Genomic DNA, 27483 nt, shown 5'->3' on the forward strand with positions numbered 1-27483 from the left:
GTTCTTGTGTTTACGAAGCAACGATCATATGAATGATATATTCATTTATTAACAGGTGGGAGGTATTCGAGCTTTTGATCTCGTAGTCGAGGGTACACATCGGTTGGTTTTAAGGGGTAGAAACTTCTCTCTCTATGAATGATAGTCCACGTGAATTAGAGAGAATTCAGTTTATTTTGGTTCTTGTGTTTACGAAGCAACGATCATATGAATGATATATTCATTTATTAACAGGTGGGAGGTATTCGAGCTTTTGATCTCGTAGTCGAGGGTACACATCGGTTGGTTTTAAGGGGTAGAAACTTCTCTCTCTATGAATGATAGTCCACGTGAATTAGAGAGAATTCAGTTTATTTTGGTTCTTGTGTTTACGAAGCAACGATCATATGAATGATATATTCATTTATTAACAGGTGGGAGGTATTCGAGCTTTTGATCTCGTAGTCGAGGGTACACATCGGTTGGTTTTAAGGGGTAGAAACTTCTCTCTCTATTGTACATGTTTTAAAACTGTGAGACTGATAGCGATATGTAACAAACCAAAATGGACATTATCGACTAGTGGTGGGCTGAAACCGTTATCGTACGTCCTAATTTTTGAACTCGAGTTTATAAGATAATAACGGTTGATCAGTCTTTCGTACCTAAGAATTTTTTTTTTTAAGGGATATTACTTAAGCCCCTTCTTTGGCTTAAGAATCACTAATCAAGTATTAGCCCCTAATTAATTGGGCTTAATTAAGTTTCATGTGATGTATCAATTTTTAGCTTTGGGCTTGTCTCCATGTCTGTGGGCCTTAATTACATTCAGGCCCAATTTGAGTTCTTCATTTTCTTTTGTTTGTTCAGCCCAGCCTCTTGGTTACAGCTGTCATTCCGTTTGGTTTGTTTTCGATCTTGGTTCATAAGTTTGGGTCGTGCCTGTAATAGTCTAAGAAAAGTCCACCGCTAATCGATATTGTCCACTTTAACTCGTTACGTTTGCCGTCAGTCTCACAGTGGAGAGGTTTCACTCTTATAAGAAATGTCTAGTTCTCGTACCATTTGGACAGCCTAGACCCACTATTAGTAGATATTGTTCATGTTAGCTTGTTACGTATCACCATCAATCTCTCGATTTTAAAACGCGTCTACTGTTTCCACACCCTTATAAGAAATGTTTCATTCTCCTCTCCAATTAACGTGAGACCTCACAATGCTCTATGTGGGTTTTCCCTCACAATGAACAAATCGTGCCTCGAGATAAACATTAATCTCCCCTCGATAAGAAAGTTCAATCACGAAGATTGTTAGAAGTACAAATCAGAGATCCATGCAATAAAGGTAAGGACAATTATTATACAAGAAAATACGTATATCCAAAACAGACAAATATCGTCACATTGTAGAGATACATAAAGCACATGTCATCCTATCAAATCCACCCACGAGCGCAAAAACGGATAAACAAAGTGAAAATTCTCTATTAACCCGTAACCAAGATGTAACGGTCGAAGAACCAACCGACACCGACAAGAAAATCAATATAGTATATAGAACATAACGAAACTCGAAAATACATAAGTTCGTAGAAAAACAAGCGAAAACAGAAGCACAAAGATGAAACAAGAACCAAAAAAAAGAGGGCAATTCTCAAACTTGATTAGAAATATTCCTCATAAAGTCTCCCTCATAAGATGACCAAAAGGAGACATCATTAAGAAATGATAGCCTTTGCTTAGGAGTGCTGATTGACCTTGTCTTAGCCTTAGCAGACTCTGTCACCGCCATATACGTTGGGAACACCGGCGAGCAGCTTGTGGGCATGCAGCCCTCATAGCCACCACCGCCTGATGAGCAATTATGCTTCAAATGGCCGAATGATCTTCTTGGCGATGAGTATTGTGAGCTCATATTCACATCACTTACTAAACTTATGTGCACACTTGGCCTCAAACTTCTCCTTGGACTTTCTTCTGTCATTTGGATGTTTCTTCCTTCCTGAGATGATGCCAAACGACCCCACGTAACGGGAATCCGTGAGTGTTCGTGAAAATATTTGCCTATGTTTAAGGCTTTCGAGCAGGTAATGTTTATAGGAACATAGCTTAGCGGTAATTGACGTGTAGAATGTACTTACTCGGTGTGAAAATGAATATTTTAACATTCTTTCCCTTTTCATCATTGCCTCTTGCTTTCTTAAATGCAAGGCTTCAATGCCCTTTTTGGAGAGACTGCTGCCATCCCAGTTTCTTAGGCTGCTCAAATCAAGCTGATATCATAATAAACAAACTTAACGGGTTAGTACTCGGAAATTGTAATGTCTCAAACCCACTACTGGTAGATATTGTCTTTTTTGGGGACGTTTTTAAAACGCGTCTTTCAGAGTTACACAACGAAACTAGTACTCATCCAGATAGTGTCCTATTTGAATTTTTTCTTCTGGGCTTTCCTAGTTAACGCGTAAAACGTGAGGCTGAGGGTGATACGTTACGGGCTAAAGCGGAGTTTTTTCTTCTGGGCTTTCCTAGTTAATGAGTAAAACGTGAGGTTGAGGGTGATACGTAACGGACCAAAGCGGACAATATCGGTTAGAAACGCTTTCTACTTTTGCATACCTTTAGTTCATCCTCCTCAAACTCCTCTTTTGGCTGGATGAACACCTTCTTTCCACAGCTATTGCAACTTCTTTCTGCAATGAAACTTTTCTTCTGAAACACATTTGAATTCCTTCTTTCCTCGATTATCATTGGTCGGTTCAAAACAGCGTCGATTCGACGTCTCACGGCTCGGCCGCGAACTATTGCTTGAAGTTTCACTATTCCCTTAAGTGCTCTCAAGGCCTTCTTTGCCTACCTCGAAACATTAAAATTAAGATCAAGATCGATCGAGTGAGTTTGAAATGACTTTTTAGAATAACAATATCTCTTTCCTTACCAGATATCCCCTGAAATAGCTTTGAATCTTAAGGGCAGCCGAGATTCGATCTCTCATCGAGAACAAACAGTAGGAGTCCGAGGCGGCCGTAAGGCGGACAACCTCGGCCGCGGCATTGGCAGCTGCAACGGCAGCCTCAGCTGCAGCAGCTGTGGCAGCAGCAACACTCAAAGCCTGTCTCCTCCTCTCATCCGTTGCTTCATTGAGAGCTGTTTGTGGTGGTGGTGGTGGTGGTGGTGCAATCACTTGGCACTTCTTAACCTTGAATCTTTGAGTAACCCATCTCCACTTTCTAGATTTCTAAACATTAAAACCAAACCCAACAAGAATCAAAGCAATTCAAATCTGAAAACAAATTCAAAAACACAAAGAGAAAAAAAAAAAAAAGTAAATGAATCAAACCTTTTCTGATTTAGTTTTTGGGTCAGAACCAAAAAGCCTCTTGACCCAACCAATCCAACACATTGTCTTAGCCATTAGAACACCATGTTTAACCTCTAAGAACAGAGAGATCATTCATCCGATGTTGATATCCGAATATCAATATCAACGAGCCAACCCGAGCCAACCCAATCCAACCCAACCCAAGGCTAGCATAAAGGCATAAGAAAAAGAGTGAAGAAAGTGATCTAGGTGTGGGTTGAAGGGGGCTTTTGTGGCATGTTTTGCTGCTTTATCTCACCTCCAACTGTCAAATTCACAACTGCCATGGACTAGTTCAAAGTGTTCCTGTTATGGTGGAAGCACTTAATTGATATCAATTTGTATGTAATGAGTCCATATATATGTGGTTCCATTTCCCTAACTTATGCATGTGACACCAATCTTTAATCATCATCATCATCTATTTGGTCCCATTACCTGCCTCATCTTTTCCAAATAATCTTCTTTATCAAAACCTATACATACATATATATATATATATATATATATGTTCATATTACCTTTTCTTATTCTATTTCTTTCTTTCCGTTTCATTAATATATTCTCTCCGTCCAATTTTTTTCCATATACATCGTCGTGGCATGAACTCATTTCTCATGTTTCTCGCCCCTACCTGAAATTCTGTATTGGTGAGCTTCCCTCGAGGCGACACCGAAGGTCTACCTCCTTTGGTAGCTCAAGTTGTAGCAGATATTTGTCCGTTTTAGCCCGTATACGTATCACCGTTAGTCTCATAGTTTTAAAGCGCGTCTGTTAGGGAGAGATTTCCACACCCTTATAAGAGATGTTTAGTTCATCTCTGTTAGACATGGGACTTCACAATCCACCCTTTAGTCGCTAGTGTTCTCATATCTGACTCTTATACTATTTGTAACAGTCTGAAACCATGCTAATAGATATTGTCCGTCTCACTGTTTTAAAACACATCTATGAGAGAGAAGTTTACGTATCCTTATAAGAAACGTTTCGTTTGTGTCTCTAATCGACGTGGGACCTCACAGTTACATCACGTCAAACCACGATGCCACATTATAAGACATAAAAACGAGAAATTTTGTGATTTAACCTAAACGAACCCTCTACCAAAAAAGGTACATAAAAGTGTGGTGCCACTTTAAATCCTTCCTTTGACAAATAATATTGAGTTGTTTTTTCTCTGTTAGAAGTATTCACCAAGCATGCTTCAAAAGCTCCATTTTTTTTATTTTTTTTATTTTTTTAATTTCTAAAATTATTTAATTTATTTTACTATTTTTTTCCCCCTTAGATTGCATGATTTTTATAATAATATAATTTCCTCTAATGGGCCTGTGGTTTGCACATCAAGGCCCACCAAATTGGTCCCAATGATCCATTGATGAGGCATGTGAACAGTTGATGACTTGTCCAAAAGAAATAAAGCCTTTTAAAATCTCTTTACCATTCAAATTGTGGCCCAAAACAATGAGACCAAACTAGCTTTTGAGCTGTTCTAATGCCACCTAACCTACAAAATTAACATCATTTTTTTAAAAAATAATATATGCTTAGATTGCCATTCAAGTTCATGAACCTTTTTTTTTTTTTTTTTTGGTATAAATATTAATTATTTAGTTGTATAATAATGAAAATTACATCGTGAAAATCGATATTAACTCGTAGTTGGATGATTTATGTTCGAGATTGGATTAGATGTGTGAGATCCCATATGGGGGAACGAGTTCCAGCAAGAAAATTGGGCTTCAAAGAGGGGGTGGGCTGTAAGATTCCATGTTGGTTGGAGAGGAAAATGAAACGTGGTTGATAAGGGTGTGGAAATCTGTCTCTAGTAGAAGCGTTTTAAAAATTTTAAGGAGAAACTCGAAAGAGAAATCACAAAAAAAGACAATATTTACTGACAGCGTTACGAGATGTTTTAGCAAAAATAAGTAAATAAATAAATTTTGAAAGGGTCGGTGAAGAACACTCATGTTCAAATTTGGATGGATTATTGATGCTAATATTAAAATGGGTTGATAAAGGTATCATGAGTTTGCATTGTATCAATTGATTCAAATGCTTTTTCTTGCATTCTTTTATTCAATTGCTTTCTTTTGAATTCTTTTATTCCCATTCCCAATTGACTGCTATATTCTATAAAATAAAATGATTAATTAAGACTAATTTGATTAATTTGTCATGAGAACGAGCTAACATAATTTAAATGGTTAAGACATATATCAACGATCAAGATGTAAATAGTTCGAATCTCCTGACCTCATATGTCGTTGAGCTTAAAAAAAGAAAAAGAATGTTTCATTATGTTGCTGAGTGCCACAATCGCACTCTTGCGGTAGTAGGACAACGATTGTGCGACAGTTGTTTTAATCCAATGAACAAGTTAGTCGTGAGAAATTCGAATGTCGCAAACAACGTCGACGAATGATCAGGCTTCAAGTCATGTTTGTGACAAATGATGTAGAAAACGTGAGCTAGGAAATACATTTAAAAATGATTTGAAAAAATGGAAGAAAACAGCATTATATGACTCTAAGCAAATAAAGGAACACCACAACTTAAATAACATATAATTTAGTACATTTTGAAGCATTTTAGCCTTTGCAAGTGTAGACATGATTTTGGTGAACGGTTATAATCCCCCATATTGACACAACATGAAATAGTAAAGAGCTGTATAAGATGAAAGCATCTAAAAGGGGTTTGGAACGGGCATGCGGCTATAAACAACACGTCTTGAACAAGCATGACCGAGACATCCGATATGTGGCCATAGACAACACACCTTGGACAAGTAAGACCGTGACACTGAGCACGAATCTAAATGGCAATCATAGAAAAGTCAATCATTTGACTTTTTCGACATAGGTTTTGAAATGTGTAACGAGCTTAAGATTGTGTTTCGAGAATCTATGAAGTGAAGGTGATTGGACTATGTAATTGAGCATCCTCCATCCTAATCCAAGATTTGAGGGAGAAGGGTTGATGGGTGATTTGGATGATCCTAGCTCCTCTTGCCCAGTTTCCATAGCCACCATAGCCACTGTGTCTTGCAAAGCACAGCCAAAGCTTATTTGTAGCGTTGTGAGGGCTGTGAGGGCAGCACCAATCCAATCCATGGTTGTGTCCTACAAACACTGCCTACAAACGCATCAAATCCAACGTATCTCGAATCAATTTTAAAAACTCGACCACTTGAACGTAATCGTAATCAAATTTTAAGGACTAAAATAGAACGAACGAATTAATGTTTATTTCTTAATTATAATACCTTGACAGAAGGTCTTTGTTGAAGTAGACTCATGATGCCAAATTCAGCTTGTTGAGCAGCAACTTTCTCCATGTTAATTGAACCAACACAAGGCTTTTGTATGCAAGATGGAGCCACCTGCTCGTATGCTCCACTTGGTATGTGCCAAAAAACAATCTCTGGTATGCTGTTCTTCCCTCATGCATTATACCATTGCATCACAACCAAAACTAAGTACAAAAACAATCTAAACCTAAGCTTGTATACTTCTACGTTATCTCAAATGCCTCAAATATAAGAGTCATATAAACAGAGGCCGAACGAAGTAGAAGAAATACGAAGAGGCAATAGAGACATTTCACAATAGTATGTTACTGTCCAGTTTCAACGTTACCCTTCATGGGTTTGATTCCAATTTCATTGAAAAGATTCTACTTATATACTCATGATCTCATGTTTATCTAGTAATGACTCTACTTATATACTCATGATCTCATGTTTATCTAGTCAACGTGCAACCTTTGGTGAAACCAAAAGCACTTAAATCTTGTGGCCATGGGTTTGATTCCAATTTCATTGAAAAGACTCTACTTATATACTCATGATCTCATGTTTATCTAGTAATAACTCTACTTATATACTCATGATCTCATGTTTATCTAGTAATAACTCTACTTATATACTCATGATCTCATGTTTATCTAGTCAACGTGCAACCTTTGGTGAAACCAAAAGCACTTAAATCTTGTGGCCAAGGGTTTGATTCCAATTTCATTGAAAAGACTCTACTTATATACTCATGATCTCATGTTTATCTAGTAATGACTCTACTTATATACTCATGATCTCATGTTTATCTAGTCAACGTGCAACCTTTGGTGAAACCAAAAGCACTTAAATCTTGTGGGTTTATATCTAAAGTGAACAATATCTGTAACAGCCCAAGACATTGTCCGCTAGCTGATATTGTCCGCTTTGGCTCGTTACGTATCACCGTCAGCCTCACAATTTTTAAAATGCGTCTGCTAAGGAGAAGTTTCCACACAGTTATAAAGAATGTTTTGTTCCCCTCTCCAACTAATGTGGGATCTCACAATCCATCCTCATTGGGGTCAGCATCCTCATTGGCACACTGCTCGGAATCGGGCTCTAATACCATTTGTAACCGCCCAAGTCCACCGCTAGCAGATATTGTCCGCTTTGGCCCATTACATATTGCAGTCAGTCTCACGATTTTTAAAATACGTCTACTAAGGAGAGATTTCCACACTCGATTAATGTTTTATTCCCCTCTCTAACTGAAGTGGGATCTCACAATATCACTGAGGAGAGTCTATCGTTTCTAACAATTTCCAAATCTACCCCCTAAACAACATCTTAATTCTAACTGATACGAGACTAAATTTGCATTATTCGGGGATCAAGAACTATCCATACCTAGAATTAGGATTGATTTGTTGTGCTGTATGCCGAAACCATTCAACTTGAGCACTGGATATTACTTCTGGATAAGAACCACCACCAGAGTCTAAGAAATACAAGTTCATTACTGGCGATTGGCAATCATCAAAGAATGGAGAGATTTGGACATAATAGTTTGATACACTTGGCCAGAGATGTTTTGGACCATTTCTAGATTGTGATAGCTTCCTATTCTTCACCTCATTTTTCATCAAATCCAACCGTTGTGTGCCTCTAAACTCACATTCTTCTTCTAATCCTTAACCAGAAAACACAAAAACACAATGTTTTGAACAAAAACATCAATCTAATGAATGTAGAGTTGGCTATATATATATATATATTCACCTGAACATGAGGTAGCATCGTCCCGGCAACGGTGTGGAGGAATTCCGGTAGCAGAAAACCAGTCGATCGGCCACGAAAATGGCGCGTCGTCGTGATTTCCAAACACACTGGCCCATGGAATACCCCTGGCTTTTGTTGGAGAGATTGCCTGATCCCAATACAAACTTGCATTGGCTGTTGGAATGTTGTTTGCTGTAATCACATCTCCAAGGTATACTACCAAATCTATGATCACAATATCAGTTAATACTTGCTTTCTAAAATCCAAATGCATCGATACAACTAGTCAAATCTTCTCTATTTCGTCTTAAAGCTAAACATATATCTTAGAACAAATATTTTCGGATAAGGAATGCAATGAAATGAAATGAATCTTAGGAATGTTTTAATCGAGTTTTAATCTTAGCAACAAATATTCTCTTCTTAAACTCAGGAATGTTTCACTCGAGTTTAAGATAAGGAATGCAATGAACCTGGATTCTCAAGGTCGAGGACAGTGGACATGACTCGAGAGGAATTAGCGTCTTGAAGAGGGCCCCAATCAGTCCAGGCATCCTCCCCAAAATGCAGGTCTGCAAAGAGGACGATCTTGAAGGTGGGGGAGCCTGAGCGGAAGCGGAGAACGGTGCCGCGGGCCGTGGCGGAGGACAGACAGCCGACGCAGGCGAAGAAGGATAAGAATATTGCGAGTTTCCCGATGAAGGGCGTCTGCGTCATCGTATTACTCCTCAACAGAGCTTCCTTCCTCAGAGCTTTATATTGTAAGGTAAGGTTTAAAGAGAACTTGCCGTTTGAGCAACGACGTCAAAAGGGTCCCTCTCAGATCGTTGCTGTGATATAAATGATGCAAATCCCCATACATACATACATACATACATACATACATACATACATACATACATACATACATACATACATACATACATACATACATATTTGGAATATTCTATATATATATTTGGAATATTCTTTGAGCATCTTAATAGCTTCGTTCCACACATATAAGAAATGTCTGGTTTCACTCTATAATCCACGTGAGATCTCATAATTCATCCACACAGCTTGGTATCTGGATCGTTATCTAGATCTAATAACATTTGTAACAATTTCAAACCTATTATTAGTAGATATTGTCTGTTTTAGTCTGTTACATATCGTTGTCAACATACACAGTTTTAAAACACGTCTATTAGTGAGAGGTTTCCCCATCTATATAAGAAATGTTTTATTCCCTCTCCAGCCGAAATTAAGTTGCAAAAAAAAAAAAAAAAAAAAAAATTCATGCACTCTCTGTTGCTGAGTCACCTATTAATTAATTTTAATTAATCAATATTTTGATGATAACAAACCTACCGTTAGTTATTAGTGTTATAAAGTGTCGTAAAATTTACAATATTAATTCTATTTTTTTTTTTTTTTAATCATTCAAATCCGAACTAAAACAAAAAAGAGTTGTGACCGAGCCAAAAATAATGATACCCAATTTGATGACGTGTCACTGAGTTGAGTTGACGTAATAAACCAATAAAATCAAGTTTTAAAATTTTAATATTCGGTGGCATTTTGGTTGTTTTTGAAATAAAAGGAAAAAAGATTAATTTTGTATATATAATATAATATAAGATAATACTAAAACTTTTGAAATTTAAAAAAAAAAAAAAAAAAAAAAAATCTTACAGTTCTGACATGGCAGAAAATTTTGAAAAAAAAAAAAACAAAAGTATTTTTATAGTATTATATAATTATATTAAAATAAATATAATTTAACTAAAAGATTAGATTAGATGTTTAACTTAAATAAAATTATTAAAATATACATATATATATATATATATAAGCCTTGTTCTCCACCGACAGAAATATGGAGCTATTTTTCTTCGCAGATCAATCAATATTTTGAAATTAATGGGAAGAACAAACAAGAATTGATATTGGTACGATAAAAATTAAGCCCATTTGCTGATTATAATATGAACACTTCATTTGATTTCATGTTCATGGATCGAATGATGAATTTCTTGATATTGATACGATAAAATTAAGCACATTTGCTGATTATAATATGAACACTTCATTTGATTTCATGTTCATATCATGGATCGGATGATGAATTTCTCTGCATTATTTATTCTAATTTGACACATGTCGGATAGACGAAGAACACAAAATTTTCTCTGTTTTTAGTTTCTCTCCATCGCCTGCAAACTTCCCGAATTCTCGCTCGCAACGATTCTGTAGAGATTAGAGATTTCATTTCTTTTGAATTCCTCCCCGAGAGATCCACAAGGGAAATGCGTTCGATTCCATTGCAGCGCAGATGAGAGTTTCTCCTGCAAATCCACAAACCCTTTGAACGACGAATCGAGAATCGGATTAGAAATTGATAAACGATGGCTACCAATAAGCAAACCCTATTCGTGTTGTCTCTTGTGATCTTTTGGTATTCATCCAACATTGGCGTTCTTCTTCTGAACAAATTTTTGCTATCCAATTATGGCTTCAGATTCCCAATCTTCCTCACAATGTGCCATATGTCCGCCTGCGCGATTCTTAGCTACTTCTCCATTGTTGTTTTCAAGGTTGTGCCGCTCCAGATGCTCAAATCCAGATCCCAATTCCTTAAAATCTCGACGCTCAGCCTTGTTTTTTGTGGCTCCGTCGTCGGTGGTAATGTTTCCCTTCGGTACCTTGCCGTATCCTTCAATCAGGCAGTCGGTGCGACAACGCCGTTCTTCACTGCTCTCTTCGCCTATTTGATGACGCTTAAGAGGGAGGCTTGGGTCACTTATGCTGCTCTTATCCCTGTTGTTGCTGGGGTTGTCATCGCCAGTGGGGTATGTTTGGTTCATTTTCGATCACTTTTAATTCTCTTTTGCTTTTATTCATTGCATAAACGCAAGAAAAAGATTAAGATTCCTTAGAATTAGCTTTGAATTCAGTAGAACTTTACCATTAGGCGTGTGGCGTAAATGCAGCCCAGATCTGGAAGAATGTTAGATGCAGAGCTTCATATATTTTGTTTATAACCAATTCTTAAATTCCATGAGTACTCATTGATTGGTTCAAGATATGATATCGTCTTCCACATTCAAATAGGCCATTTATGAATTATAGATTATGAACAGATCAAAAACTCAAAGTTCATGTTTATCAGGGCAGGCTCAAGTGTTTACTAGTCTGTGATAGCGTCGAGCGCAATTGTAAAACAAATGTAGCCTGTTTCGGTTTGAGGGGCAATAGTTTATGGGATTTAGAGACGAGAATAGAGGATTGGCTTTCAAATTAGCAGATTGCTGAGGCAAATCCTTTGCCTATTCGACTGTAGTAGTTCATATTTGAGAGCATTTCATTTAGAACTTTGTTCATACATGTAAATTGATTCTTTTAACGTGTTTATATTATAATCGTCTATGGAGTTGTAAGACGTTCTACGGGTGATTGCAGGGCGAACCGGATTTTCACTTGTTTGGATTTATTATGTGCATAAGTGCAACTGCTGCAAGGGCATTCAAATCTGTTCTTCAGGGTATCCTATTATCTTCAGAAGGGTAATTGTAATTGTCATAAATTGCCTTTCTTTTGTCCTCAATAAATTTTCTACTGTCGAGTTATTGCCTCATTTTCATAGCGATTCTTCGAAGAATCGCTCTCCCACGTTTCATGATTAAATTAGATTGATGTTACATTTTTCTTGAGGGACGTGTTAATGTGGACGATTCAAGCTTGCACAGAATTGACTCATAAGTAATAAGAACTGGAAAATGTGAAAAACTGTTGCAATAGCTGATATAGTAGACGATCATGTTACCTTAAGTAGTTTACGTGTTTCTTAGGAACGTCATCAGTTCATCTAGCTGTTACTTCACTTTTTGAGTGTCAAAATCATATGCTTGCTGCTGTCTGTTGATTGTTGGCAGGGAAAAGTTGAACTCGATGAATTTGCTGCTATATATGTCCCCGATTGCTGTTCTAGCCTTGTTGCCTGTAGCACTTATTATGGAACCAAATGTTTGGGATGTTACCATAGCACTTGGAAGGGACCATAGATTCATGTGGCTTCTTCTTTTATTGAATTCAGTTATGGCTTATTCAGCAAACCTGTTGAACTTCTTGGTTACTAAACATACCAGCGCACTGACACTCCAAGTAAGATATCTTCTTGATCCTCTTCTTTTGTTAAAGGGTTCTAGTATATTACTGCCATAAACCCATGTTACTTAGTTTTCATGTTAGTCCTTACAGAATTCCGTGTAGAGATTTATTGGATTTGATTGACCGTGCCACTTTTTAAGTTTTATGTTCTTTTCTACTTCGATCAAAAAAGAAAATTAGAAACAACTTTTATGGTGAAGATTAGGGAGGTGGTTTTATGGAAGGACGGGGACAATGCTAGTTGAGAGTTGGGGCACCCTTAAAGATGATATTTCACTGCTAGCAAATATTGTTGTAACGACTCAGATCCACCGCTAGCAGATATTGTCCTCTTTAGGCTTTTCCCTCAAGGCTTTAAAACGCGTATGCTAGGAGAAGGTTTCCACACCCACACGTTTATAAAGGGTATTTTGTTCTCCTCCCCAACCAATGCGGGACATCACAATCCACCCTCATTCGGGGTCCAGCGTCCTTGTTGGTACTCATTCCTTTCTCCAATCGATGTGGGACCGCCACCAAATCCACCCCCTTTGGGGCCCAGCGTCCTTACTGGCACACCGCCTCGTGTCTACCCCCTTCGGGGAACAACGAGAAGGCTGGCACATCGTCCGGTGCCTGGCTCTGATATCATTTGTCATGACCCAGATCCACCGCTAGCAGATATTGTCCTTTTTGGGCTCTCTTTCGAGCTTTCCCTGAAGGCTTTAAAATGCGTCTGTTAGGGGAAGGTTTCCACACACTTATAAATAGTGTTCTGCTCTCCTCCCCAACCAATGTGGGACATCACAATTGTCCTCTCTGGGCTCTCCCTTTCGGGCTTCCCTTCAAGGTTTTTAAAACGTGTCTATTAGGAAGAGGTTTCCACATCCTTATAAAGAATGCTTTATTCTCCTCCCCAACCGATGTGGGATCTCACAAAAAGCTAGGCCAAAGTCAGTGGATTGTTGCTCGATGTGGGTCCTCAGATTTACACAATTATTTGGATATGCCATAACTGATATTGAGACAGAATGCTTCCTCCAATATAGGGATCTTGTTTTAAACATTGTTTATGCACTGCTTGTCAAGATTTGTTTCTAACTGCTGCGATCTGTTGAGAAATCTCTGTGAAGTTTTGCTTCTGTTCATCTTATCAGGTTTTGGGCAATGCAAAAGGAGCAGTAGCCGTTGTTATCTCCATTCTTCTGTTTAGAAACCCCGTCACAGTCATCGGAATAGGTGGTTACACGATAACCGTTCTCGGAGTCATTGCATATGGAGAAACCAAGCGGAGGTATAGATGATCGAATGAAACCAAGGTATGGAATCATCACCATGAAGATGACACATTGTTATTTTGTGATGATCAGAGAAATATGGTTAAGAGTTGGAGATTGTTTATTAGAATCATAGGAAAGACGATTGAGTAATAATTTTTTTTTGTTCGATTCGTTTACGTTCCACGTTCCACGTTACCTTTTTTTAGAAGATATTGTCCCTTGTTCATTATCAATTCAGCTGAGTTTTTATCATCTCGCCAAGAACAATATATAGCTCAGTTTTGATTGAGCTCTGTAGAGGGCTGTTTACTCTTTACTTTTTAATCTAAATTCTAATTGTCTTAAATTCCTGTCAAAGGGAAATCATCCCATTTGGTGGCTTTTGAATTTTTACGAGGAATGTTGTTATTAACATGTTTTTAAATATGTTTGGCTTAGAACAGTAGTACATTGGGTGGTCTTGTTGAATGAGAACCAAATATGTTTAAAGGATTTGTATTAGTCCGTAGGGACAATCTCTAATCTCGCAAAACTATTCAAAACAAGTGACATGAGCAAGTCATTGGGAATGCTAGTGAATGTTAGGACTATGTATCGAATTTGAATTATGAATCCTATTGAATCATGGGTCTAGGTACGTTTCTGAGGCGAATACTAATGGCCATGTGATATACCCAAATAGAAGAGGAATACATTAATGAACCAAAATCACTTAAAAGAACTCATAATTATTATCTATACCAATAATGTGCATTTTTCTTTTCGATGATTCAATCTTAGGAGCTAGAAAGTTAGAGCTTTTTTTTATTTGGAGTAACCTTATGTTAGATGATTTTTTTTTGTACTTTTTCGAAGAAACATACAAATAAAGACAAGATATATAAGAACATGTATTGGTTCATGAGAATAATTTTCACTCTAGCAGTTCAAGACAAGTAATATGACTAAGCTATGTCGAAGAGCATGTAGGAAAATGTTGGGGTTGTATTGTCAAATCTAAATTTTGAAGCTTGATTCTAAATCCTAAGCTTGGGACGTTTTAGCAATCGTGCTGGTCTACCTTCTCAAAAACAAAATACAAAGAGAAGGGAAAGAAATTCCTTAAATCTTTCTTCAGTTGCAGCAGTCTGAAAGAGAGAAATTGTAATAATTAACAAGACCACTGATTTTTTACCGAGAAAAAAAAAAAAAAAGTTCCGATTTTTTGTGAACGATACAAAAAATTGTGAACGCACCTCACAGCTGAAACCAAGTCCATTCTTTTATCATCCCCAAAACAAATACACATAAATTCCCTTGCTTGGCAGTCTTAGAGGTGTGAATTTCAAGCCAGCTCTGGGCCGGAAGGGAGTGGTTCGTAGCCATCATGATGGACTGTTTCCTTATGAACAGGGATGAACTTCAACACAACTGCAACTGGCATGCTTACAAATCCAATCAAAACGCTCAGTCCCCACAGTTCCCAGCTCAGTGGTACAGTGCTTGCAAAAGCACCCAGAAGTTCAACGATTATTATTTGAAACCCAACTGTGGATGCCATTACTCCCAAGAATATCCAGCTGCTGAACATCCCTCGGAATATGTTGATCTTTTCTATCTCACGGCTGTTGATTTCGTTGAAAACCTGTAAACAACAGCAATCCAAAGATGTAAAATTAGTGTACCAAAATAAAAGAGAATTGTTGAGCTTAAGACAATTTTGATGGACAGTGTTGCGCATACTCATACCTGGCAGAACACAAATGAGTTAAATATCAAAGTATTAAGTTCTTTCGTGGAATCGTCTCCACTAAGTCCAAGAAGTTGCTTTCCCCTAAAATTAAGAACTGCAAGAACAGCAAGTTGATAGATACTCTGACCAACAATGTTCCTCCACATGGCTTTGGTAATAAAGCTAACCCCCTTGGGAATTGGGGGTCTCTGCATGAGTGCATCATTTGGAGGCTCTGTGGCCAGGGCCAAGGCACCAAGAGTGTCCATAATCAAGTTCACCCAAAGCAACTGAACAGCCGTAAGAGGAGCAGATCCTGAAAGTCGGGTAGAAAAAAACAACCACAATTTAGTCCTTTTCAACTGGTCTGGCATAAAAAACCAACTTCGTTGATGAAAAATTCACCTGAGAGGCAAGCAGAAACAAAATTGATCACTAGAGCAACAATGTTAACTGTTAGCTGAAACTGCACAAATTTTTGTATGTTAATATACACCGCACGTCCCCATCTCGCAACATTTACAATGGTTGAAAAATTGTCATCCATTATGATGACATCGGCATTTTCTTTGGCCACCTGCAAGTCATCCAAGAAAATACAATATAAAACAAACGGTAACGTTAAACTAAAAAACATAATAATGTCTCTGTGTTAAAATTCTTCAATCAATCACCTGATGATTATAAAGATATCAGCAATCACTAGTAGTTGTGATTCTATTTAGAATCATTAAGGTAATAAAAGTTTAGTTATTGAATCAATCAATTTTCAGTAAAAGGCACATAAGGAATGTTCTTCCCCACTTCATCAGCCCGAGGGTGCAACATTGTTGGTTTCCTTCCCTGTCATAAGATTTTGAGTGGTTATCATTTGCACTAGGGCCCTTTTGCTGTACGAGTACTATAAAAGTTAATCTTCAAGGCGTCTGACTCAATCCATTTGGATATTATCATTGCCATTTAGGAAGTAACTCTGAGGTTTCGTAACTAAATCAAATGCTGCATCACCTCCTCAATGTTCTCCTTCGTGATTAGTGGTGGGAGATCGGTTTTTTTTTTTTCCATGTAGGAAGGGCCTGAGGTAGGGTTCCCCTATCTTCCCACATCCTTTTGTCATGGATTATGGTGATACTGTCCTTGGATTCTATTTAATGTAGGTAGTTTAAAATTTCATCCCAAGTGTGATAAGATCCAGCAAACAACCTTGAATTCATTGATGACTTGATGATCTATATGCTACTGATCCTCATCACTTTTCTTCATAAAATCTACTTTGGACCATTTTGAGGATTTATCAGGGTTAGCAACTAACCAATCCAAGAGTTTTTTCTTCCCTGAAAGATAGACCAACATAATGTGGAGGATCAGATATCAACTGTTAATTAACAGACGGTCTCTCTTCCTATCAACCTAGGCCTACACCTAATCTAAAATTGTCTTCCAGGGACTGTAACCCCTTAATCCAGCGCATATTACCCCAATACGGACTTGGGCTTCCCACTCTTCCTTTTGTTGAAATGCTCCAACTAATCAGCTCAGTTCTCATGAGCTTCCATGTGTATTGGTACAATGCATTTATCCTGCCAACTAAAGTGACCAACATGATTGAATTGTTTCCTTAGAAACTTTTTATGGGAAGGGAGGGCAAAATCCTTGCACGTACAAAACCTTTTTGGGAAGACAATTGTTTTCCCTTTGTAGAAGGCAGCCTAGATGTCAAATAGAGTGCTTTGTGGAACCAAGCAGCAATTATGAAACCCCTCCTACGGGTGGCTTGGGTACTTGACTCTCGTGACATTGGAGGAAAATCTTGAAGAGCATTACAAAATAGTTCAGGCCCCACATCAAGTACATTACAAATAGTGTCGGGCAATGTTCTGTTTAAGCATGATTCTTTGCTACTGTGTGCAAACTTACAATCTACGGTATATGCAAACTTACTCTAATTCTATGAAAACTCTAGTGTGGTAGCTGACATGAAATGCTTCAAGATACCGCATTTGAAAGGAGTGCAATGTCTTCATGGCTTACCTTCCCTTCCTTCCCAATCACTCATCAAGAATATCCAAAGTGATATTTTCTATTGCACTATCACGTCAGGGGGCAACAACTACCAATGCTCAGATGTTATGCACCACTCTGACTGGGTTCTATTTGATTGTACTCATAGTTCTTGTCGGTCCTTTTTATTGGGTTGGAGGCCTTAGTTTATACCTATAAGCTTGTGAGCTTACCTTTGCGATGTTTTGATCTTCTTGTCTGAATCTCCATGGACCTTTTTCTCTAGTTAAAAGGTTGTCACTGTAGACACAGACATGTGTTGTGCCTTCATCCCGTGCTACTAGATCCTTGTTTGGAATATACATAAAATTGTGTAATGTTGTTGGTTACCAAGCTATATATTGGTATAAGCTGTCTAATATTTTTACTTTCTATAGTTATACCTCCCTCGTTGTGAATTGGGAAGGTCTTTTGTAGTCATCATGGATATATCATCCCTTTTGTAAATGGTAATCATCAATGAAATTGTCTTTTATAAAAAAAAAAATTATAATAAAATAAAATTGTGCAAAAAGAAGTATGAAAAATACAACCGATAGACGCACAAGCAATCAAGCAACCAAAAGCATTTACACGTTGGTTGTTGGAAAAGTATGTGTTATCGTTTTAAGTAATACATTGTGCACAGATTAGAATTTAGGCAAATATTCAGTCTTTTGAGGTCCTTAAATGTTGATCTATGTATACCGTAGATTCAAAGAATTAGAGTTCACATAGGGTCAAGAATTTTCTTTTGCAGCCTTATAGAAATATTGTCTATCATGATGCAATTGAGGCAACTATGTGGCAAAGGAAAATAGAATGATAAAAGATATTATCCTAAGTTCGTGTTTCAGTTGAGGCAACTATGCAGATGAAGTTGATTTTATTATGTCATGATATTAGTCTGACGTGGTTTTTTTCGTGATGCCCACAAGCACCTAACATATCATGAATAGAAAAAATCAGGAGTTATAAAAGACAAATGGCCCCTGTTCAAGTTAAAAGAATAAATTTAGATGGAGTCTGGAGAGAGACTGCAGTATGAGTTCAATCAACTTTGATTCTAATACAACGACTTTGAAGTAAAAATTCTTCGGTTGTAAACTAGTATAAAACTCCGTTTTCACCAGTTTGCTAAGTTGAACTAATTTGATTCATAAAAAATCTGAGCATGGTATAAGGAAGGAATGGTTCATTCTGATTCTTTCTACCTCATAAATTAATTGAGCAAGTACAATAAACATATAACAGAGGCAGAAAAGAAAAAGAAAATCTAAAAAACAATAAAAATAAGTTCATTTATAAGCACAAAAAGAACCCTATACTCCAGTCAGTTGCATGTAATTATACCATTACTATTTACTTAGCTGGTGTACTGACCTCAGTCCCGGCAATGCCCATAGCTAGTCCAATATCTGACTCATGCAAAGCTGGAGCATCATTTGTCCCATCTCCAGTCACTGCAACGACCTCGCCAAACATACTCCGCAAATTGTTAACCAATGTGTATTTGTCCAGCGGCAAGGACCGAGCCATCACCTATATCCATCTCAATTTATATAAAATATGCTACCATATTCCGAAGAGAAAATTAAATATAATTAATTTCCAGGTTGAGAGAGTTAACCTGGAGTTTTGGTATAACTTGCTTCATCTGTTCTGTAGACAAATTACGGAAGTCTGGTCCTTCTATAGCTAAACCACCGTGTGTAAGTATACCACATTCTTTGGCAATAGCCTTCGCTGTATTAATATTGTCACCAGTAACCATACGCACAGTTATTCCAGCTTTTAAACAAGTTTCAACAGCTTCCTTGACCCCTGGGCGTACAGGATCCTTGATTCCAACAACTGTAATTAATGTATATCCATCATCTGGAATAGATTTGTCACTGGGGTCCCCTAAATCTTTGAAGGCCAAGCAAAGTGTCCTCAAAGCTTCATTGGCAAAACTATTGATAACGTCTGTAGCATTCTTTACCGTCTCTTCTGTTAAATCAATAGATTCTCCATTGGAATCAATATACTTGTCACACATTCCTAGTATAATTTCAGATGCACCTTTGACAAAAGCTCTAACCCCACCACCATTAGGAAGTGCTACAAGTACAGACATCTTCTTCCTAACAGAATTGAAAGGCTCAACCTTAAGTATATTATATTCTGTACGTTGGGCATGAAAATCCCCACCCAAATGGATGCCAAACTCTAATAGTGCTGATTCCGTTGGTGTTCCACCAACGATCGAGTTCTGCCCGTCCTTATCTTTAGTCACTTCGCAGCTAGTATTTTGAAATATGGACTGCAAAAGTATGCCTAAAACGTTTTCAGAGATCTCCGATTTCAATTTGTCTACACTCCCATGGTCTTCATTCTCCATAAAATGTTCACAAACCCATGCACGGCTAACTATCATGTGGTTTGTGGTTAACGTCCCTGTCTTATCTGTGCAAATGCAACTGGCCGAACCCATCGTTTCACATGCAGACAGGTGCCTAACTAGTGCTCTTTCGGTCATCAGTTTCTTCATAGCAAAGGCAAGGCTCAACGTCACTGCCAGTGGTAAACCTTCAGGAACTGCGACAACTATTATTGTAACTGCAATGGCAAAGAAATCTAAGAGTTTTAGTGCATCACTTGAATTCCATTTCGTAAATTGATGGTGAGCAGCTTTTGCCACGAGAAACCTTCCTGTCATCACCAGGAATGTCAATACAGCAAAAGTCAAACCAATTTTACCAATAAGAGTGGCTACACCATTCAGCTTCACCTGCAGTGGAGTCTCATCTTCTCCTCCCTCGCTGAGAGTTTCCATTAGTTTTCCCCATTCAGTTTTCATGCCAACTGTTGTTACCAACATCTTTCCAGATCCATCTTGCACTTTGGTTCCTGAAAGAAGAAACGGTTTTTCCACACCTATGTTCACTGGTTCACTCTCACCAGATAAACTGGATTCATCAATTAGCAGACTGTATCCTGATATGAAAACCCCATCAGCAGGAACCTGATTCCCAATGGATAGATGAACAATATCTCCAACAACCAAGTCATAAATGGAAACTTTTTTCCTCAGCCCATCCCTAGTGACATCAACATCAATTTTTTGCTTTTCCCGGTCAAGATCCTTGAATTGCAAAGACTGCCTGTAATCACTAATAGAAGTAACCAAGACGACCAATAGTATACTGAGTAGAATTCCTAAACCATCATAGGTCCCCTTAGGCCATCCTTCAGTGGCAATCCCAACGCCTAAAGAAATAAGCGCACAGAATATTAGGATGATTAATGTCACGTCATGTAATGCTTCCCATAGAAACACCAAAAAAGATCTGGAAGGCTTCTCTGTGTAACGATTATAACCATAAATCTCTTGTCTCTTCGATACATCCTTTTCACTAACACCTGCATCTAGTGCGACAGAAACTTTCCTTGAAAGTCCTTCAACACCACCATGGAATTTCAATGCCTTATAATCATGGCTACGGACTATGGATGCAAGCTCATCTGGATGAATATTATAGCCAGCATTCCTAGCCTCATCTGACACATGGTACTCATCCCGATTTACGGCTGCACAGAGTATGATGTACGTAAATAAAGGGATAAAAACTTTGTTTTGTGATATAACATCAAAGGATTGAAAGTAAGCATAGGCCATTACCATCAATAAATTGTAATGCTGCCTTCTGAACATAAAGAGCAACTCGAATTTTTTCCTGGTAAAAAGAAAATATGAAAGTATATAGATTAAATAGTTACGTACTAAAATTTTCAAACTAAATTATTACAAAATTTAGAATGCATGGCTAAATTGTTACAAACTAAAGTGTAGAGCTAAATTGTTATTATGATGAAAGTTAAAAGACCAAGGACCAAAAGTATTTTTAACCAATATTTACTCAATCAATAATGAAAAATAAATAAGAACTAAACTAGTTTCTAAGGCATAATCTAGAAATATTAGAAAATTAGAGAAATTTTAAATTTTAAATTGTTATTTTACATTATTATATAATTTATAGTGTACATTTCAATTAAATAAAAATGAAATGAGTTTAGAATATGAAATACTAAATAAGTTTTAAATATGTGAAGCAGACAAACAATTAGCCAAGTCTGATTCATTCAACAGATCTAAAATATATAAAACAAAATCCAAATGGCATGCTAAAGAGGCTGTTATCCCTTCTCCATAATTTTGACTTTTACTTTCTACTCCATCAATGTCTGTGTCAAAATTCCATCCATGTTAATTCTGATCTCTAGCCGGGAGGACCTCCCCTTAAAATCAAAAGTGGGAAGGAACAAGGAGGAAGGAAGAGAAAAAGGAAAAGAAAGAATGAGAAAGAAATGAGTTCCATAATTTTGGGTGGATCATAATTTAGAGTTAGGTGTTTCATTAACGTATTTTAAGACATTTGATTTACTTTTAAGATTACATTTACATCATGGCTAATTATGGTCATAATGTATGAATGTTATAACTTTTGAAATGTCTGAGCAAGGTAAACATTTTTATTTTGAGGCTATATAAAGTCATGTATGTTGACTTTGTAAAGTAGACTTGGAAATTGGAGCAAAAAGAGTCTCCGTGCTTTCCTTTAGCGAAGGCTAAGTTTCTTTGCAATTTCACGTAGTCTTGGTTGCATACTTAGAATCATTCAAACTTAACTTGATCAACCTTCTTTGTGAAGTGATTCAAATTACAAATAAGTTTTTTTGTCTGGAGACATTTGATCAACAAACAGGTAACCATTTGATCAACAAACAGGTAATTCTATCTTATTTTTCCTTAGGGTGATTTCTTATCTTTTAAAGTTATTGGATATATTTAGATCTAAAGGACTTAATCCTTCAATAAGGTTGTTAGATCAAATTCCCAAGAGTTGCAATCTATGAAATGAAATCCAACTTGATTGGAAGGTTTTTAGCATTTGTGAATTAAGGGTTTCCATATCCAAAGCCTCTACCACCCTTCTTAGATTCAACTTGGCAAAAGAATTTCCATATCAAAACTATTATTAAAGTTATAAAAATACCCTTAAACTTTCAAAAGAATTTACAAAATATCCTTAAATCTTCAAAAGTTTCATTAATACCTTTCAAATTTTTTAAAAAATTTTAGATACACCTCTTAAGCTTTTTTAAAAAAATTTCAAAAATAATCTTACTAACCATATTTAAAAAATACAAATGAAGTTTCAAACAAAGGTACAATTAATTATAAGCAAAATAAAAAATAAAAAAAAAATAGAGTAGAACTTTGTAATTATTTCAAATAAAGGTATAATTAACTATAAGCAAAAAAAGAGTAGAACCTGATAATTATTTCAAATAAAGATATAATTAATTATAAGCAAAAAAAAAAAAAAAAAGAGTAGAACAAGGAATCAATTGTCGTCCCCACATGATAGGTTAAGTGGTCCCACACTCAAAACCGTCCACAAATCCTATCCTTCATTGTCCCACGAAACTTCCAAGAAATTTCCCTCTGACGCGTCCTTGCACTCACGTCAAAAAGTGGGCATCCAACTACCCTTCTGCACTAACTTGACTTTCTTCCTCCTATCCCCATCTCCCAATATTCATTGCTCCAGTATTTTTTATTAACTCCATCCTATCTACTCCCTCCATTTGCACTAAATAAGTTTTATAACACAATTCCACCTCAGCAATTCTTAGATGCTACACAAGCTTGAGTTCCTCAACTCCATCCCTATTCTGAAGCATAATATTCTTGCCTTAATCATAATAAATAAAATAAAAGCAGCAGGAAGAATAGTTCATATTTTCATAGGTGTAGAATTTCCAATGGTTGACAATTAAAAACCATTTCAATTTTCTCCCTCTTCCATTATATTACTTATTTCTAAAGCTATTTCTGAAACTTCAACGGAATTTCAGTTAAAGAATTCAAAGGGTAATAAAATAATTTTTTTAAATATGACCAAGAAAACCAGATCTAGATATTCATGACGTATGTATTAAAAACCTTATAAATGGTTTGATTTTATTAAATCTATAAATTCGCATCTTACATAAGGTTTATTCTCTGAGGAAATAAAAATAAAATACTCCCTCTAAAACAATTTCCGCCGGCGTAAAATTCGTTGAAGCATCTTTTTCTTTAAAAATTAAATTAAAAAAAAAAAAAAGAAAATGAAGTATCTCACTTATTACAGCTTTATAAAAGGCATATTCTATAGATTATTACCATCTTTCCAAAAAGTATTATTCTAGTGGCCGACGGCTTTCTAAGAAAAAGGATGAATTAAAAGAATAAATAAATAAAAAGAAAATTAGTTGAATCGCCAGGAAAGTTTCCTTATTGTGTATCACGATCTAATTGGCCAAATTGATACCAACAGGTCAACGATACAAATATGGACACATGACCCACATGAACGTCCAATTGAAAAGGGCAAGCTTTTTATGAGCAGACAAAAGGCCGTTACTGGTTGAATATTTTTTTAGATATTAAATTTAAAGTTAAAATATCTCCATGTATTTTAGTTCAATAAATTTTTAAAATAGTCTATATTTTAATTTATGATAATTTATAAAAAAGAAATTTTGGAAATATAATTATAGCGTTTCTTTCTTTAAAGAAAAAATGATTATATTTAATATTTTAAAGTATAAAATCTACATTAGAATGAAATCAAAATATATGGATAAAAATTAAATTTAACCTAAATTTAAAATATTGTAGACATCAGATAATTTGATATTTTAAACTAATTAAACATTTGAAAAATATACAAATAGTTAGATAATATTATTTTATTTCTACTGTGAGTTTTAAAATTTTCTCTTTAAATTTTGATTTTTCATGAGGAATTAACCATCTAAATAAATAAAAAATAGTAGTCAAAATAATTTTTTGATTTATTTTATTTAAAAATAAACTAAACAAAAAATAATTTTCTTAGGAATACTATTAGAGAAACGGGTTTTCATGAGGAACGGGTTTTCAATTTTCATTTTGAAAATTATGTGGATTAAATGGATACATATCTCAAATTTAAGAAATTTATAGTTTAACCAGATTTTGCCGTTGCTGTTCGGCATCCGCTATAGCATTCGAGATTTTTCCAACTAGGAAATTCACAATGACCATTAATGGGTGTAGAGTGAACACTGTTTCTCAAAGCTATTACGTCAAGAAACCCTATCTTCGCGGCAAAAGGTAAGGGAAGAAATCGAGGGAAAATAAACTCAAATTTCTAAAACCTATTCGAGTTTGCCTGGATGAAACTATTTCGCGTCGTTCACTGTGTAAACTAGTCTACTCTTCTAACATTTTATCGGTGGCCAATCAGACGAGAAAGAGGAATAAAAGAAATCCACATTGTGGAGATTGAAATCAGGAATATGAATATGAGACCTGAGATTTGAATAGATTAAGAATAGAGAGGACTAGGAAATCGAACCTGGATTTTGAGCTTCTTTTTCTCGGCTTCGGAGCGTTTGTCGAGATCTGCAGTATTTCGGAACCTTCGGCGTCGATTTTTGACGATAGAGACGGCAGATCTCCATCTCCTCAAAGCTTCCGGTGAAGGACGTTTCGGCTCAACTTCAAAGTCCTTCAGAAGATACTTCTCTATACTCATTGAAACTCACTGCTAATAAGATCTAAACAGAGAAGATGAAAATGAAATATTCTCTGATTTGAGTTTTCAACCGGCGGAAAGCCGTATCCGTCGCTTTAATCGGCCTTGTTCCGAGCAGATCAGAATCAAAGTTGAAAAAGGAAAGAGGCTTTTACTTGAGAAGACGGAAAGGCTCTTCCAAAAGCAGCCTGGTACCCGAACTTGCCCAAATTACTGGAAGTGGACTGAACGGGAATGAGTGGATACAACCGAATCCTGCGCTAGCCTCTCACAAAATGCTTCGGGATGTGGTGCGCTCTATTTTTTGGTCAATTGTTTCTCCCTTTTTATATACAAATTGTAAATAAAAATGTTTCTTGTTTCTTACAATATATAATCATAAATAGAAAATTTTTAATAATTCTTTTTTAATTGGAATTTAATTTAGTATAAATTTGCCTATAAAATAAAATAAAAAAGTAACGCCGAAAATATAACCTTTCATGTTCATGATTTTGAATCTAGATTCAATCGTTGATGGACATTATTTAACAACATGACCACGTGACCCATTTGTCTTGAATTGTTTATAAGAGTGAAAACTATCTCTATAGCGTAACACCTATTCTTATAACTGTGATGTCTCACATTGGTAGGGGAGGAGAACAAAATACTCTTTTATGAGGGTGTGGAAACCTTCCCCTAGCAGATGCGTTTTAAAGCTTTGAGGGGAAGCCCGGAAAGCCCAAAGAGGACAATATCTGCTGGCAGTGGATCTGAGTCGTTGCAAATGGTATCAGAGCTAGACACCGGACAATGTGTCAACCTTCTCGCTGTTCCCCAAAAGGGGATAGATACGAGGTGGTGTGCCAGTAAGGACGCTGGACCCCAAAGGGAGGTGGATTTGGTAGCGGTTCCACCTCGATTGGAGAAAGGAACGAGTGCCAGCCCAGCGAGGACGCTGGGCCTCAAAGGGGGTGGATTGTGATGTCCCACGTTGGTTGGAGAGGAGAACAAGATATCCTTTATAAGGATGTGGAAACCTTTTCCTAGCATACGTATTTTAAAGCCTCGAGGGAAAACCCGAAAGGGAAAGCTTTGCTAGCAGTGGATCTGGGTCGTTATAATAACGTATTGTGGCTGCACTCACATATTTATTAAACAAAATTATAAAATTTATTTTGATATGAAACTTGCATGATGTGTGACAATTAATGTTTTACCTACTACTACTTAGGTGCTCACGTGTAACTTTTTCCTGATTTAACTAATTAGTTGTGACATAATAATAAATTTTATGCTATTGAGGGATATTGTGAATGTTTAAAAATATCTTATTGGCCATAAACTAATTTGATAGCGTTAAAAGTTAAAAAAATAAGTAATTTTTTTTAATAAATACAATATTAAAAATTTAAATTTTGATTAGACATCCACATGATTGCTAAAGCAAGCTGAGCTTCACACGGTGGCCATAAGACCCTCTCACGACCGAATGATCTACAACACGTTGGAAAGCTTTTAAACCCTAAAACGCCCTTTCTCAACGAGTGTCGAAGTGATCCTCATTCTCATCGCTACCTTCTTAAGCTAAAAGAGAGCCAAACAAGAATCTCGGTAGTACGAACGGGAAGCAGAATTGTATCTGGCAATAGTTCTTCATATCGACTATAAACTCTAGACTATGTTGTTTGACTTCCACTACACGGGATGAACATCCATCTCCCTTTATTGCCAGCTCACCCACTCTCTACAAACGTGGCACCCACTCTTGAATTGATGACTATATGCATAATTTTTGCATTATGGCTTATTGTTTAATAAGTTTAGGGTCTGGTATGCATAAATTTAAGCCCATCACGTATGAACACGTGGCCAACGACTATATATATATATATATTTTATTGTTATCTCCTATACTTCGCCGACAATTATTTGAGTTATGGACACTATTTTTGAGCAATATCGAGCTTGTAATTTTGTTGGTCAAAACTTATCGTGAATAGACATTATTCATTTTGATCTATTACGTATAGCTGTCGGCCACACGACTTAAAAATGGATTAGGAAGAAGTTTTCACACCTTTTGTAAGGAATGCTTCGTTCCCTTCTCCAACCGATATGAGATTTATAATCCTCCTCTCTTCGGTTTTCCAACATTCTTGCCAGCACACTGGCTAATGTCTAGGCTTTAATACCATTTGTAACAACTTGGCCGTATGTCTAGGCTCTAATACTATTTGTAACAACTTAGGCAGCACACTGACTGATGTTTGGCTCTAATACTATTTGTAACTGTCTAAGCCCACCACGGATAGATATTTTCAGTTT

The 27483-nt window shown here is 36.6% G+C and overlaps 4 protein-coding genes across 4 annotated transcripts; 1 reads left to right on the forward strand and 3 right to left on the reverse strand.

The window, feature by feature from the left end:
- Positions 1-1443: 1443 nt before the first annotated feature.
- LOC111442210 (protein IQ-DOMAIN 14) lies at positions 1444-3616 on the reverse strand. Its single transcript, XM_023079503.1, has 5 exons — positions 3319-3616; positions 2917-3216; positions 2598-2831; positions 2120-2251; positions 1444-1980 (listed from the first exon to the last, which is right to left on the reverse strand). The coding sequence occupies exons 1-5, from the start codon at positions 3430-3432 to the stop codon at positions 1633-1635; spliced, it is 1128 nt and encodes a 375-aa protein (XP_022935271.1). The 5' UTR covers positions 3433-3616; the 3' UTR covers positions 1444-1632.
- A 2383-nt stretch (positions 3617-5999) lies between these two features.
- Positions 6000-9184, reverse strand: LOC111441459 (probable inactive purple acid phosphatase 16). The gene is made up of 5 exons (XM_023078461.1): positions 8869-9184; positions 8396-8620; positions 8024-8306; positions 6608-6773; positions 6000-6477 (listed from the first exon to the last, which is right to left on the reverse strand). The coding sequence occupies exons 1-5, from the start codon at positions 9110-9112 to the stop codon at positions 6247-6249; spliced, it is 1149 nt and encodes a 382-aa protein (XP_022934229.1). The 5' UTR covers positions 9113-9184; the 3' UTR covers positions 6000-6246.
- Positions 9185-10277: 1093 nt separating this feature from the next.
- LOC111441564 (UDP-URONIC ACID TRANSPORTER 1) lies at positions 10278-14095 on the forward strand. The gene is made up of 4 exons (XM_023078608.1): positions 10278-11229; positions 11840-11943; positions 12313-12541; positions 13684-14095. The coding sequence occupies exons 1-4, from the start codon at positions 10786-10788 to the stop codon at positions 13828-13830; spliced, it is 924 nt and encodes a 307-aa protein (XP_022934376.1). The 5' UTR covers positions 10278-10785; the 3' UTR covers positions 13831-14095.
- A 794-nt stretch (positions 14096-14889) lies between these two features.
- Positions 14890-25487, reverse strand: LOC111441560 (calcium-transporting ATPase 4, plasma membrane-type-like). The gene is made up of 7 exons (XM_023078602.1): positions 24994-25487; positions 21222-21276; positions 19188-21130; positions 18941-19099; positions 15923-16094; positions 15535-15833; positions 14890-15430 (listed from the first exon to the last, which is right to left on the reverse strand). The coding sequence occupies exons 1-7, from the start codon at positions 25171-25173 to the stop codon at positions 15131-15133; spliced, it is 3108 nt and encodes a 1035-aa protein (XP_022934370.1). The 5' UTR covers positions 25174-25487; the 3' UTR covers positions 14890-15130.
- Between the last annotated feature and the right edge of the window lie 1996 nt (positions 25488-27483).

Source organism: Cucurbita moschata, unplaced genomic scaffold, assembly GCF_002738365.1.
Source record: "Cucurbita moschata cultivar Rifu unplaced genomic scaffold, Cmos_1.0 Cmo_Scf00004, whole genome shotgun sequence".
NCBI lineage: Eukaryota > Viridiplantae > Streptophyta > Magnoliopsida > Cucurbitales > Cucurbitaceae > Cucurbita > Cucurbita moschata.

What these genes read in the sequence shown, in the direction of transcription:
- LOC111442210 (XM_023079503.1), bottom strand. Translation starts at nt 3,432, where the DNA reads ATGATCTCTCTGTTCTTAGAGGTTAAACATGGTGTTCTAATGGCTAAG. An exon ending in GCTATTTCAGGGGATATCTG is followed by an intron (nt 2,832 to 2,916) that starts GTAAGGAAAGAG and finishes GTTTCGAGGTAG; the next exon opens with GCAAAGAAGGCCTTGAGAGC. An exon ending in AATATTCATTTTCACACCGA is followed by an intron (nt 1,981 to 2,119) that starts GTAAGTACATTC and finishes GCATCATCTCAG; the next exon opens with GAAGGAAGAAACATCCAAAT.
- LOC111441459 (XM_023078461.1), bottom strand. Translation starts at nt 9,112, where the DNA reads ATGACGCAGACGCCCTTCATCGGGAAACTCGCAATATTCTTATCCTTC. An exon ending in CCTCGACCTTGAGAATCCAG is followed by an intron (nt 8,621 to 8,868) that starts GTTCATTGCATT and finishes TTGTGATCATAG; the next exon opens with ATTTGGTAGTATACCTTGGA. An exon ending in CGATGCTACCTCATGTTCAG is followed by an intron (nt 8,307 to 8,395) that starts GTGAATATATAT and finishes TTTCTGGTTAAG; the next exon opens with GATTAGAAGAAGAATGTGAG.
- LOC111441564 (XM_023078608.1), top strand. Translation starts at nt 10,786, where the DNA reads ATGGCTACCAATAAGCAAACCCTATTCGTGTTGTCTCTTGTGATCTTT. An exon ending in GGGTTGTCATCGCCAGTGGG is followed by an intron (nt 11,230 to 11,839) that starts GTATGTTTGGTT and finishes GGGTGATTGCAG; the next exon opens with GGCGAACCGGATTTTCACTT. An exon ending in ATCCTATTATCTTCAGAAGG is followed by an intron (nt 11,944 to 12,312) that starts GTAATTGTAATT and finishes GATTGTTGGCAG; the next exon opens with GGAAAAGTTGAACTCGATGA.
- LOC111441560 (XM_023078602.1), bottom strand. Translation starts at nt 25,173, where the DNA reads ATGAGTATAGAGAAGTATCTTCTGAAGGACTTTGAAGTTGAGCCGAAA. An exon ending in TGGGCATTGCCGGGACTGAG is followed by an intron (nt 16,095 to 18,940) that starts GTCAGTACACCA and finishes GATGACTTGCAG; the next exon opens with GTGGCCAAAGAAAATGCCGA. An exon ending in ACTCATTTGTGTTCTGCCAG is followed by an intron (nt 15,431 to 15,534) that starts GTATGAGTATGC and finishes TGTTGTTTACAG; the next exon opens with GTTTTCAACGAAATCAACAG.